This window comes from Heptranchias perlo, chromosome 8, assembly GCF_035084215.1.
Source record: "Heptranchias perlo isolate sHepPer1 chromosome 8, sHepPer1.hap1, whole genome shotgun sequence".
Classification (NCBI taxonomy): Eukaryota; Metazoa; Chordata; class Chondrichthyes; order Hexanchiformes; family Hexanchidae; genus Heptranchias; species Heptranchias perlo.
The window spans coordinates 41,434,930-41,449,633 of record NC_090332.1 but is presented as its reverse complement, the minus strand read 5'-3'; the positions used below and the strand labels follow the sequence as shown (position 1 = coordinate 41,449,633).

Genomic DNA, 14,704 nt, shown 5'->3' with positions numbered 1-14,704 from the left:
AAAAAAGAGTCCTGATGGGCACCCCAAAAACACATATTACTGCTGTAAATGCACTGTGTCACAGAGTAGATTTGGATGTGGATTCATGTTAACAGTTCCCCATACTCTGTGTTCCTGATCTCAACACTGGTGTGGGCACACAGTGGAGACTGAATGCTTTTCAAAAAGAAATGAGGAAGGGAGAATGAAAACACATTGCTCTCATGCACCATCATGTAGCTAATTCAAGAATGACATTGACCAGGTTAGTTTGATGGTGTTGAAGAGCTAACATGCTATGTCACTTTGTGACCTAAAAGATAATATTACATATCTATTAGCCTGCTGTAGAATAATTGATGCCATTAGTTTTTAATGTCTAGTAGTAGTAGAATGAGGATACTTTATAAATATTAACACATTTATCTTTTTGTCTTTTAATATACCTTTGTAGCATATGGGAAAGTTTTCCTGGTTAGAAAAATCAGTGGTCATGATGCAAACAAACTCTATGCAATGAAAGTGCTAAAGAAGGCTTCCATTGTACAAAAAGCAAAAACAACTGAACACATCAAGACAGAACGGCAGGTGTTGGAACACATTCGGCAGTCTCCCTTTCTGGTCACGTTGCACTATGCCTTCCAGACAGATACCAAGCTTCATCTTATTCTAGGTAATATTGTTCATGGTTGTTGCCTCTTTTTTTAAAGCATTTACAAATTGTTTGCATTTTGAACACATGTATTTTTTTCCTCCACCCCCCTCCAAGGCAGCACTGTGGTGTACATTGGTAATAGTTGTGTGGTACATAGATGCATCAATATATTCTATCACAAATATGATTGAGGACATAGTAGAGACTGAAAACCCAAATCAGAGATGTCCTGCCTAATAGTAGATGGGAATAAATAAGATACAAGTCCCCTTCAATCGACTTTTGGACACCTCTTAGTAATTGGATCAAGGGTGGCATTGCTATTGCTACAGTTTAGGAATAAGTCACTGGGGTGCTTTCTCAGCTGAGGAATGATGCTGGCGTGAAGGAGGAAACCAAAGAAGGAAGGAAACAAAGATGGTGCATACAAAAATGTATATTATTTAAACGTTATTTATGCGTTTTTGTTGCTAGCAATTTATGCTAGGAAACGAGAGTGTACAGCCTTCTGACATTGAAGCTTCATTGTAATTTTAATACAGTGGAACTATGGTTTTTGTTTCCATTAACTAGTAGTTATTTACAGATAAGATAACTGGTACCAAAGCAGAAAAACACTGCAAGATATTTATGGTACAAATACTTGGAAAACAATAAAGACTGAATCGGTCCATGCGGGGCCAAATTATCATCTTCGAGTCTTTTTTACATAGTTCAATAATCTGCAAGGCCTTTGGAGAAAACAGTATTTTGTACTATGGTAAGGAGATGATCCTGCCCACCATAAGTAGTCAAAGTGTCAGTTCCAGAAACCAAACCAAATTGAACATTGAACTAAGACTCTTGAAAAGTTGGGGCTTTCACTAGAGCTAAGAATATTAAGAGGTAATCTGATAGAGGTTTTTAAGATTATGAAGGATTATTAAAGGGTAAATAATAAGTCATTTCCATTGGTCAGTGAGACAGTAATGAGAGCACACAAACTTAGAATTAAAAGCAAAATTAGAAAAAAATGAGTTCAACAGAAGGTGGTTAGAATGTATTATTCTTTGCCACAAACTATTGCAGAAACAAAGCGGGGAATTTTAACCCTCAAGAACGGGTGGGTTGGAGTTGGGTGGGAGTTGAAAATAGTTGTTCTTGCGTCGCGACCGCAACCTGGCTCCACTTCCGGGTTTAACGTGGGCGTGTAAAAGTACAGGCTCCCCACTGGGAAAGCAAAGTCAGAAAATTTTGTGGTCACAGCCCAAAAAACAACTATTTTAACTTCCCACCCGATCTTGAGGGTTAAAATCCTCCCAAAACTGGCTACAAAACAGAAAACAGAGTTGGGGCTAAAGGTAGTTACTCAGACTGAAGGTGGGAAGTAGTGTTCCATGGGGCTAGGTGCTGGGACTACTGCTCTTCACCATTTACATAAATGATTTGGACTCTGGAATCGGAAGTACAATATCAAAATTTGTGGATGTTAACAAACTTGAAGAATGGGCATGTAAATGGCAAATGAATTTCAATATAGTTTGTGTGGTGGTGCATTTTGGTAACAGGAATAAGGAGGCCACCTACTCCTTGGAAAATAAGAGTTTAAATGGGGTAGAGGCGCAAAGGGATCTAGGGATACAGATTCACAAATCATTATAATTAGCAACGCAGGTTAACAAAGCCATAAAAAGTGCAAACAAAGCACTGGGGTTCATATCTAGAGCAATAGAATTCAAAAGCAGAGAAGTTATATTAAACTTACATAGAACCTTGGTTAGGCCATACTTAAGAGTACAATGCACGGTTCTGGCCTTCATATTACAAAAAGGAATTAGAGGCACTGGAGAAAGTGCAAAAAAGATTTACAAGGATGATACCAGAACTAAGAGGGTACAACTATCAGGAAAGACTGAACAGGCTGGGGCTTTTTTCTCTAGAAAAGGGCAGACTGAGATAGACCCGAAAGAGGTCTTCAAAATTATGAAGGGGTTCGATAGGGTTGACGTAGAGAAGATGTTTCCACTTGTGGGGGAGTTCAAAACTAGGGGCCATAAATATAAGATAATCACTAATAAATCCAATAAAGGATTCAGGAGAAACTTCTTTACCCGAGAGTGGTGAAATTGTGGAACTTGCTACCACGTGGAGTGGTTGAGGCAAATAGCATAGATGCATTTAAGGGGAAGCTAGAGAAGTACATGAGGGAGAAAGGAATAGAAAGCTATGTCAATAGGGTGAGATGAAGTAAATAGAGTGGGAGGAAGCTCATGTGGAGCATAAACACCAGCATGAATGGCTTGTTTTTGTACTGTAAATTCTATGTTTAAAAAAAAAGTGTCCATAAATGTTTTTAAAAGAAAATTAGTTGCTTGATAAAGATCAATATTTAAGGGTATGTAGAGCGAGCAGGACTGTGGGATTAGACCAGGTGGCCCATTTGGGAAAAAAATACTGTTGATGGGCTGAATGGCCTGTTTCTGTGCTGAAGTATTCTTTAGTTCTGTGACTGTGTATGTGTGTTATGGATGCTTAGAGTAATACCTGTTTATTTGTAAGCAAGTAATATTTTTCAGAAATCCATTAATGCAGAATATAGTACTCTGTTGAAATGCAGGTTAAAGGAAATGTGGCAAATGGCCAACAATATTCACTTGGGAGTCCCATGTTCGGATCCTAAAATTTGTACAAAGGCTTCTCCTGAATGGTTCATTATCTCAGCTGAGTCATCAGCATAATAACAAGCAGAGATTAGGTAATACGAGAAATCCAATGGAAAGAACTTTCTTGTACTTACAAGCTGCTAGCATCAATCCTGAAATAGCATTCATAGAGGCAATCCAAAGTGTCCAGTTCTCCTCATCACCCGATTGGAGAGGATCATTTAAGTTGGCATGTGTTGGGGTTATGAAAAACATTTTTATTAATTATATGTTAGTCAATCTCCTATGGCATTGCATAGAGGGTTCAAGACTAAGGGCATGATTTTAAATGGGAAAAACGGATGATCTCCTACCCCCCTCGTGAGCACCTAGCCCCCTCCCCCCCCACCATGACGACTGACAACACCCTCCCCATCTAACACTTAGATGTTCTTGTCCTCTTCCTCCTTCTTCTCCCATCTGACTGAGACCAGCCTGTCAATCAGACCAGCCTGTCGGGCGGGATGCCGTCAAAAAAAAATATAAAAGGCGCCCTTATGTCAAAATCGTACGGACGTGCAGAAAACCCATACTTCCGGGTTTCCAAACAGGGAATACCCCTGCCGCCGCATCCCTGATAAAATCATGCCCTAAGTTTTGTCTTCAGGTGAAGTGGGGTTGGTGGTGGGGATAAATGGATCAGAGTGCTCAGAGATAATTCAGCCCCCATTTTAAAGTAACTCATTTAGACCTAATTTTTATATTTCCATAATAAAAGTGAACATAGGAATTTATAATGGAAACTGTTTATGTAAATTTGTTGCACTGTAATTACATGCTCTTGCCAGTTGTGACGCTGTAGTGCCTCCACAGTTAGAGTACAATTACACCATGACAAGCTTGCATAGGTGCTTTCGATTATAAAGATGGACGTTAGAATCATAATGCAAAAACGTGGCAGGATGTGCGCACAGACGTAGGATCTTTATTATAGATCATATAATTTTAAAGCTAGTTAGTAAACAGTCTCTTATTTTTGTGACGACTGCATATTGCAAGATTTACAATTGACTACCTATCAAAATTAAGTGGTGCAATTTCAAAGTACTGAATGCTCCCCTGATGCTATGGTGTGTTAAAGTTCGACCTTGGTGTAGCCTTAAGCAGTACAGACTAGCAGGTCCCAGGTTCAATTCCTGGTCTGTGCTATGTCAGCTGATTTCAGTAAATAAAACAGTTGCTGTGTTACAATTGGTCTGTATATCCCCGGATGGGGAGGGAAAATGTCATCAATGGATTCCTGCTCCTGATTGATATCCGATGATCCCTGCAGAAAAGTACACATTTGTGGATAGGATTGGGCTTGAGCTGTGATGCTGTCCATGCTCAAATAGTCGCCAACACTCACTGTCTAAACTCACACATAAAGAATGGTCACTTGGACGAGTTAAGGAGGGCTGTGCAACCATCCTCCAGCAAGATCTTCGACCTCACAAGCATGTTTCAGAGCACATACAAGAAATTAGTGCCAGTGACTAGTCGGTTGAAATATTATATACTGTACATTAGTATTACATTAGAGTTTAATCTTTCAATGTACATGTCATTATCCAAAAAGACCTAAAACAGTTTAAAAACTGACCCCCAAACAGTATACATTACAATAAAGAGAAATGGATACATGAGAATGATTGCTGGGAAATACGTTTAAGATATCTGAACCCTTTTGATACAATTACTGAGTTCTTGGTCTCCTGTGCATACTATTGTGGTGGGTTGTTGCACAAATGTGATTTGTCTACCTATGATATTTGGAGTGATGTTTTTCTTTCTGTGTGTCAGCTTCTTTTCACAATTGCAACCCATTGTGAAGTTAATATTTCATATGGTTAATAATTATGGTTAATATTTATATGTTCCACAATTGTGAGGTGATGGTGAAAATTGATATTCAAATTAAGAGCATTTATGACCAGGCCATTATTTTTGTAATGAGTCCTGTTGCCTATTGAGATTTAAAAAAAATTTGTTAATGGGATGTGGGAGTCGCTAGCAAGGCTAGCATTTATTGCCCATCCCTAATTGCCCTTGAGAAGCTGGTGGTGAGCCGCCGCCTTGAACCGCTGTAGTCCGTGTGGCGAAGGTTCTCCCACAGTGCTGTTAGGAAGGGAGTTCCAGGATTTTGACCCAACGATGATGAAGGAACGGCGATATATTTCCGAGTCGGGATGGTGTGTGACTTGGAGGTGAATGTGCAGGTGGTATTGTTCCCGTGTGCCTGCTGCCCTTGTCCTTCTAGGTGGTAGAGGTCGTGGGCTTGGGAGGTGCTGTCAAAAAAGCCTTGGCGAGTTGATGCAGTGCATCCTGTGGATGGTACACACTGCCGCCACTGTGCACCAGTGGTGGAGGGAGTGAATGTTTAGGGTGGTGGATGGGGTGCCAGTCAAGCAGGCTGCTTTGTCCTGGATGGTGTCGAGCTTCTTGAGTGTTGTTGGAGCTGCACTCATCCAGGCAAGTGGAGAGTATTCCATCACACTCCTGACTTGTGCCTTGTAGATGGTGGAAAGGCTTTGGAGAGTCAGGTGAGTCACTCGCCACAGAATACCCAGCCTCTGACCTGCTCTTGTAGCCACAGTATTTATGTGGCTGGTCCAGTTAAGTTTCTGGTCAATGGTGACCCCCAGGATGTTGATGGTGGGGGATTCGGCAATGGTAATGCCATTGAATGTCAAAGGGAGGTGGTTAGATTCTCTCTTGTTGGAGATGGTCATTGCCTGGCACTTGTCTGGTGCGAATGTTACTTGCCACTTATGAGCCCAAGCCTGGATGTTGTCCAGGGTTGCTGCATGCGGCCATGGACTGCTTCATTACCTGAGGGGTTGTGAACAGAACTGAACACTGTGCAATCATCAGTGAACATCCCCATTTCTGACCTTATGGTGGAGGGAAGGCCATTGATGAAGCAGCTGAAGATGGTTGGGCCTAGGACACTGCCCTGAGGAACTCGTGCAGCATTGTCTTGGGGTTCAGATGATTGGCCTCCAACAACCACTACCATCTTCCTTTGTGCTAGGTATGACTCCAGCCACTGGAGAGTTTTCCTCCTGATTCCCATTGATTTCAATTTTACTCGGGTTCCTTGGTGCCACACTCAGTCAAATGCTGTCTTGATGTCAAGGGCAGTTACTCTCACCTCACCTCTGGAATTCAGCTCTTTTGTCCATGTTTGGACCAAGGCTGTAATGAGGTCAGGAGCCGAGCGGTCCTGGCGGAACCCAAACTGAGCATCGTTTAGCAGGTTATTGGTGAGTAAGTGCTGCTTGAAAGCACTGTCGACGACGCCTTCCATCACTTTGGTGCTGATTGAGAGTAGACTGATGGGGTGGTAATTGGCCGGATTAGATTTGTCCTGCTTTTTATGGACAGGACATACCTGGGCAATTTTCCACATTGTCGGGTAGATGCCTGTGTTGTAGCTGTACTGGAACAGTTTGGCTAGAGGCATGGCTAGTTCTGGAACACAAGTCTTCAGCACTACAGCCGGGATGTTGTCGGGGCCCATAGCCTTTGTTGTATCCACTGCACTCAGCCGTTTCTTGATATCACGTGGAGTGAATCGAATTGGCTGAAGACTGGCTTCTGTGATGGTGAGGATATCGGGAGGAGGCCGAGATGGATATTGAAAATGTTATATTACACTATCATTTATTTAAACTTCTTCATATGGTATAAACTTTGTCTGAATTCCTTCTGTAGATTATGTAAATGGTGGCGAGTTGTTTACACATCTATACCAAAGGGAACACTTTACAGAAGTGGAAGTTCGAATCTATGCAGGAGAGATCGTGCTAGCACTGGAGCATCTCCATAAGGTAAGGGTGATAAATATTCCAATCTGTACAGAGCAAAACAGAAATGCCAATATAATTATTGTATTCACTCTGCCATAATATGTTTTCATTGAGGATTGTAGAAATCCATGTTAGACATAAGTAATTTACTCATTAATTTTTTTAAAAGGTCATTTTTTGCTGTATAAATTAAATTATTTACTAATACCTTTTGTTGGTAGCTTGGCATCATATATCGAGATATCAAGCTTGAAAATATTTTATTGGATGGTGATGGTCATGTCGTTTTGACAGACTTTGGACTCAGCAAAGAGTTTATCGCTGATGAGGTAATTCTTGTTTTTTGATGATTGCTTAAGGATGGTTTATTTTTATTGATATTATATTGGTTACTTATATTTTCTGACTGTTAGAACCAGAAGTGATTGTAAGCTTTGCAAGACTTCACTAAATGTATGTATAGTTTTTTATTGATTTGTACAGAATGTTTAAATATTTCTTTTTTGTTTAGAATGAAAAAACATATTCATTCTGTGGCACCATTGAATATATGGCACCAGAGATTATTCAAGGAGGAAGTAGTGGCCATGATAAGGTAAATAAATAGTAACATTATCATTTGGTACAAAAGGAAATTTGAATTACTGGATTTTCACATTTTTGATATAACACATATCGGAATTAACAACTATGTATTGAACCGCTTTTTACTGTCTCTAACTTTGACCCTACCCCCGCCCCATCTACTGGTTACAGGGTTTTCAGTTGAGATAGAGAGGGAGATAAAAAAGGAGGGGCTGGCAATATTGGTTAAAGAAACAATTACGGCTGTGAGGAGGGATGATTTGTTGGAAGGATCATCAAATGAGGCCACATGGGTTGAGCTAAAGAACAAAAAAGGGACAGTCACACTGCTGGAGTATACTATAGACCCCCAAACAGTGAGAGGGAGATAGAAGAGCAAATGTGTAGGCAAATTTCTGAGAAGTGCAAAAACAATAGGGCAGTAATAGGGGATTTCAACTATCCTAATATTAACTGGGATACAATCAGTGCAAAAGGTATAGAGGGTGCTGAATTCTTAAATTGCGTTCAGGAGAACTTTTTTAGCCAGTACGTAGCAAGCCCAACAAGATGGGGGGCCATTCTGGATTTAGTTTTAGGGAATAAAGCTGAGCAGGTGGAAGGAGTATCAGTGGGAGAGCATTTTGATGGTAGTGATCATAATTCAGTTAGATTTAGCATAGTTATGGAAAATGTCAGAGATAGAACAGGAGTAAAAATTCTAAATTGGGAAAAGGCCTATTTTACTAAGCTGAGAAGTGATTTAGCAAAAGTGGACTGGAAATAGCTACTTGAAGGTAAATCAGTGTCAGAGCAGTGGGAGGTGTTCAAGGGGGAGATTCAAGGGGTTCAAAGTAAGCATGTTCCCACAAAAAACAAGGGTAGGACTGCCAAATCTGGAGCCCCCTGGATGACAAGGAGCATACAGAGTAACATAAGGTAAAAATGGGAAGCTTATGTTGGACACCAAGAGCTCAATACTGCAGAAAACCTAGAGGAGTATAGAAAGTGCAGGGATGAAATTAGGAAAGCAAAGAGCAGGCAGGAAAAATACTGGCAAGCAAAATTAAGGAAAACCCAAAAATATTTTATAAATAGATAAAGTGCAAGCGAATAACTAAGGAAAGAGTAGGGCCTATTAGGTTACCTTTTTGGTCTCTATGTGTGGAGGTGGAAAATGTGTGTATGGTTCTTAATGAATACTTTGCATCTGTCTTCACAAAAGAGGTGGACGATGCAGTGATTGTAGTTAAGGAGGAGGAGTGTGAAATATTGGATGGGATAAAGATAGTGAGAGAGGAAGTATTAAGGGGTTTAGCATCTCTGAAGGTAGATAAATCGCCAGGCCCAGATGAAATGTATCCCAGGCTGCTAAGAGAAGCAAGGGAGGAAATAGTGGATGCTCTGACCATCATTTTCCAATCCTCCCTGGAGGATTGGAGGGCTGCTATTGTTGTACCGTTGTTTAAAAAGGGAGAAAGAGTTAGACCAAGTAATTATAGGCCAGTCAGTCTAACCTCGGTGGTGGGCAAATTATTGGAATCGATTCTGAGGCACAGCACATCATTTAGAAAGGCACGGGTTAATCAAGGACAGTCAGCATGGATTTGTTAAGGGAAAGTCATGTCTGGCTAATTTGATTACATTTTTTGAGGCGGTAACAAGGAGGGTAGATGAAGGTAATGCATTTTATGTAGTGTACATGGATTTTAGCAAGGCTTTTGACAAGGTCCCACATGGCTGGCTGGTCAAAAAAGGAAAAGCCCATGGGATCCAAGAGAAAGTGGCTAGTTGGATTTAAAATTGGCTCTGTGGCAGGAAGCAAAGGGTAATGGTTGCCGGGTGTTTTTGCGACTGGAAAGCTGTTTCCATTGGGGTCCCGCAAGGCTCAGTACTAGGTTCATTGCTTTTTATGGTATATATTAATGATTTGGAGTTGAATGTGGGGAGCTTGATGATACAAAAATTAGCTGTGTGGTTGATAGTGAGGAGGAAAGCTGTAGACTGCAGGAAGATATCAGTGGACTGGTCAGGTGGGCAAAAAAGTGGCAAATGGAATTCAATCCAGAGAAGTGTGAGGTAATGCATTTGGGGAAGGCAAACAAGGCAAGGGAGTATACAATAAACAGGAGGATAGTGAGAGGTGTAGAGACCAAAGGTACCTTGGAGCGGATGTCCACAGATCCCTGAAGGCAGCAGGACAGGTGGATAAGGCGGTTAAAAAGGCATACGGGATACTTTGCTTTATTAGTCAAGGCATTGAATATAAGAGCAGGGAGGTTATGCTGGAACTGTATAAAACATTGGTTAGGCCACAGCTTGAGTACTGCGTACAGTTCTGGTCACCACATTACCCACTCTAGTGCAATCACACCTTTCCTGTACAGAGGAGATTTACGAGGATGTTGCCAAGGCTGGAGAATTTTAGCTATGAGAAAAGATTGGATCGGCTGGGTTGTTTTCTTTGGAACAAAGGGGGCTGAGGGGAGATTTATAAAATTATGATGGGACTAGATAGGTTTATAAACCTATGATGGGACTAGATAGGTCCTCCCTATCCACTCTTATTTCCTTTAGCAGAGGGGTTAATGACCAGTGGGCATAAATTTAAAGTAATTTGTAGAAGGATTAGAGAGGGGAGCTGAGGAGAAATTTTTTGACCCAGGGTGGTGGGGGTCTGGAACTCACTGCCTGAAAGAGTGGTAAAGGCAGAAACCCTCAACTCATTTAAAAAGTACTTGGATGTGCACTTGATTCTATACTTCCAAAATCCACAAATGTTATTAATGCAACTAGTTCTTGGTAGACTCATCAAAAGACTATACAACTGTGGGGAACATTACTGTTGAGCTAGAGACTGATCTCCATGCGCTCACATTTCCAGCAAGGTTCACTTGACGATGATCAGGAGTGGGAACTCTCTAGCTGAAGAGTGTTAAGGCCAATGTAGCATCCCCACAGCCCTGGTGAGATTGGTTAATTTAGCATAGACCAGGGATAAAATCTGAGACTCTCCTCATCTGTATGACATAGAGGCCAACCATGTGATTTGTTCGAGGTGGGAAAGTGGGTGTTTGTTTAAAAAAAAAAGTTGCTTTAATTTTAGGGGGCCAAGAGAAAAGGCAGCAGGAAAATTAAGTTGGAGAGAAATCACTGAGGTAGGTCAAGGTGGTTACTGGAGGATTGGAGTAGTCAGGAGATGGATGGCGATACTATTACAGTATTCAATTTAATATAGTAAAGTACCAGCTCATTTATACTGGCCAATTTCTACATAGCCTCAGATCTGATAACATTTGAAGATATCTTTTCTGATAAGTTTCACATGTTTGTAGCCATTTTAGAAATTGGTAATTCAGGTCATTTGTAATGGGAAACAGGAGCTAGTTTTTTTTGATAGATTTAACTTCCATTCGCTACTATAAATTGGGGTATTAGTCAAAATTGGGGTATTAGTCAAAAATAAAACGTTATATAAATTGGGGTATTAGTCAAAAATAAAACGTTCACCTGAGGAAGGAGGAAGCCTCCGAAAGCTTGTGAATTTAAAATAAAATTGCTGGACTATAACTTGGTGTTGTAAAATTGTTTACAAAAATAAAACATACAGGGATATAGTTTCATCATTAAGCATCACCTGGGTGAAGCGCAGAGACAAAATCCTGGCAGATGGATCGCATGTCCATAACACAACGGCCTGATTTCCCTTCTGTTTAAATTAATGGAAGGACAGTCATCCGGGTTCTGTGACAGGCATGCCATCCTCCCCATCCAGTTTTCCTCTCTGTGCTCTGCCCAGGCGACGTTTAAAGTCCAAGCGGTCAAGAGGAAAATTTAACCCATAATATACAGTGTTTATTTCTAATTTGAGTTAAATCAAAATGTATTTTAATACCCCTTAAAATATTTTCTTTGTAATTTTCTATTTAAGATCCCGTGGGCAGGTGCATAGAATATCTTCTGAGGATAAAAGTACATGGATAGTTATGAAACCATGAACACCTAGGTGAATCATTCTGTTGCTACCAAACTGGGTGGTATAGCTAATAATATCTGATAACAAATTTGGGGATATAGCTAATAATGCAGAAGACTGCACCAAAATAAAGGAAGACATAAACAGGCTTGCAGAGTGGGCAGATAAATGGCAAATGAAATTCAAATTATGAAGCGTGAGGTGATTTATTTTGGTAGGAGGAATAAGGAGGCCATTTATTCCTTGGAAAGTAAGAAACTAAATGGGTTAGAGCAGCAAAGAGAACTGGGAATACAGATATATAAATCACTAAAACTTGAAACACCAGTTTATAAGGCCATAAAGAGCACAAACAAAGCACTGGGGTTCATTTCTAGAGGAATAGAATACAAAATCAGGGAGGTAATGTTAAATTTATGTAGAACCTTGGTTAGACCACACTTGGAGTACTGTGCACAGTTCTGGTCATCATGTTATAAAAAGGATATTGAAGCACTGGGAAAAGTGCAGAAAAGATTTATAAGAATTTTACCAGAATTGAGAGGATGCAACTATCAGGAAAGATTGAGGAGGCTTGGGCTCTTTTCTCTTCAAAAGAGAAGAGTAAGCGAGAACTGATGGATGTCTTTAAAACTATGAAGGGGTTTGAAAGGGCGGATATGGAGAAACTGTTTCCACTTGTGGGAGAGTCCAGAACAAGGGGGTATAAATATAAAGTTGTCACTAACAGATCAAATAAAGAATTTAGGAGGAATTCCTTTACACAGAGAGTGGTGATAATGTGGAACTCGCTGCCACATGAAGTGGTTGAAGCAGACAGCATTGATTCGTTTGAGGGCAGGCTTGATGCATACACGTGGGTGAAAGGAATAGAGGAATGTGGGGGGTAGGTGAAAACAGATAATTAGAGTGGGAGAAGGCTCTTGTGGAGTATCGACACTGGCGTAGACCAGTTGGAGTGAATGGCCTGTTTCTGTACTGTAAATTCTTCATAATCCATCCTTGGCTTTTTACATGACAAGACCATTTTAACCTATTGTCACAAATAACCCATGTGAAGTATTGCATTTTAAAACTGATAAAATACCTGCAGTTAGTATAAAATAAAGGATAACTCATCTGACATAATTAAGAAAGGGGATTTTTGAGTATAAAAGACATGTTACATCCAGAGTTTCTAAGTGTCAGAAAGCTGTGTAGGTAATTTTTGTAAATAAATGAATAAATGCATATTCAGTAATCTCAGCTGAGTCCTGTTTCTGCTTTTTTTAAAAAAGCAGCTTGATGTTCTTTTCATTCTAGGTGATGAACATAATAAATTTTGCTTCGTATGTAAATTATCACATCTATGAGTAGTGTGAAATAGCATTTTGTTTAGGACAGATCCTAAATAGAGATTTACTTGAGCAGGATAATTTAGTTCATGTGAGCAGAGCCCTATGTTTTTATATAGGAAGTATCAATATATTGTACCAGTAATGAGTTCATGAAGCTGTTTCTCCGGGTTGAAGGAACAATAGTGTAGTGTTTATTTCTTGTGCATACGTTTTTGAGGTTTAAAATTGTTCCATGTGTACTTGTGATTAGTACAGCTGTAGTTGATATGTGTGTAGTGTTAATTTTATTTCCATTAATGCAGTTAAAAATGGACAACATATCAAGAAGCTATAAAATAGATAGAGCATAAGTATGTGAGTTCTTAATTATGAAAGGGTGTTGAAGACATTAGTGAATTATGTAGATCTTTTGTGGGAGTGAGTAAATGAGGTTTTGTAATCTCACCTGAGATATGTTTGTACGTTTTTCTAAACAGCAATGTAATGTTGTATTCGGTCAGTGTAAGCAATTAACATTACACGGGCCCTGAACATGATACAGGTCTTAATTTTCTCCCTTCCCTAGCCTTGCCCTAGTGTAAATCGTTGGTGTGGTTTTTGCCAGCACCTGATTTGACCTCAGCCGAACCCAGCTATATTTTTGCTTAAATGATCAGGGTGAGTCCCAAGCAGGACTACCAACTGAGATTCAGTGCTCAATTCAAATGGGACATAGGCATGTCCATGTTCATAAAATAAATATATACCTGCATTAAAGTAGCTGTCACTACTAATTTGAGAAATCTTTGTTTACTTTTATTGTTGTGATTGCTTCTCAACAGGCAGTTGATTGGTGGAGTCTTGGGGTCCTTGTGTATGAGCTATTGACAGGAGCTTCTCCTTTCACCGTGGATGGTGCCAAAAATTCTCAGTCAGAAATCTCAAGGTGACACCGATAAGCATTTTTCCTATTCTACAAAAATTACAATGCTGACCACAATGAGAACAAAGCACAGAAGTGGTACAAATGTACAATTTATTTAATAAAACTTTTTTTTTTACATTGAATCCCTTTGTCCAGGGTTACAGTCCAATTTTTCTATGTTTCCACGTTTATTCCACATATGCTTTATTCAGTTGAGAAGGAGGGTTTAGTTCTACAGTGACAAGTGCCCTTTTTACGGGCCAAGACAAATACCATTACCACTCAAAAACAATATTTGTGCATACCCTGCTTTCATAAGACCCTCAGTTTAGGCTGGACCAAAAATCAGGCATAATCAAGTTTGAGTAATTATTGAGGTTGTAATTCAGGCTTCTGTCCTCTGCATTTGAATCCAGAGCTCTAATGCTCAAACTATAGGTTGCCTTTACAGAAACAAAGAATTTTCATTAATTTTATTTGGGATGAACTTTAAAAATGTGCCACTGGAATCTTTAAAAGAGCATTCAGTTATGATCGCTGAAATATACTGGCTTAAAGTCAGGCTATTTTAGCTACCAATTATTTTAAAATTCTAGCAGAGGTGATTGTAGCTAGGGTAGGATTGACCAATTCAGGGGTCCAACTCTTCCCTGTCAACAGCCACAACTGAAGTCTAACGTCCCATAAACAGTGCCGATTCCATTTACACCCTGCACCAACAGCTGTTCATGTATAATGTGAGGTTGCAGGAGGAGAGGGTTGCAGCAGGTTGGCCTGTTCACACAGGATGTGAGATTGCAGCAGGATGTACTTATTT

At 40.0% G+C, this 14,704-nt stretch overlaps 1 protein-coding gene across 1 annotated transcript in view; it reads left to right on the top strand.

Moving 5' to 3' along the window:
• Window positions 1-14,704, top strand: part of LOC137324576 (ribosomal protein S6 kinase alpha-5-like) — a 108,002-nt gene that overhangs the window by 68,039 nt on the left and 25,259 nt on the right. Inside the window, exons 3-7 of the mRNA XM_067989018.1 lie at window positions 434-652; window positions 7,012-7,127; window positions 7,328-7,435; window positions 7,618-7,701; window positions 13,805-13,908. Coding sequence (XP_067845119.1) covers window positions 434-652; window positions 7,012-7,127; window positions 7,328-7,435; window positions 7,618-7,701; window positions 13,805-13,908 — 631 coding nt within the window. The remainder of the gene's footprint in view (window positions 1-433; window positions 653-7,011; window positions 7,128-7,327; window positions 7,436-7,617; window positions 7,702-13,804; window positions 13,909-14,704) is intronic.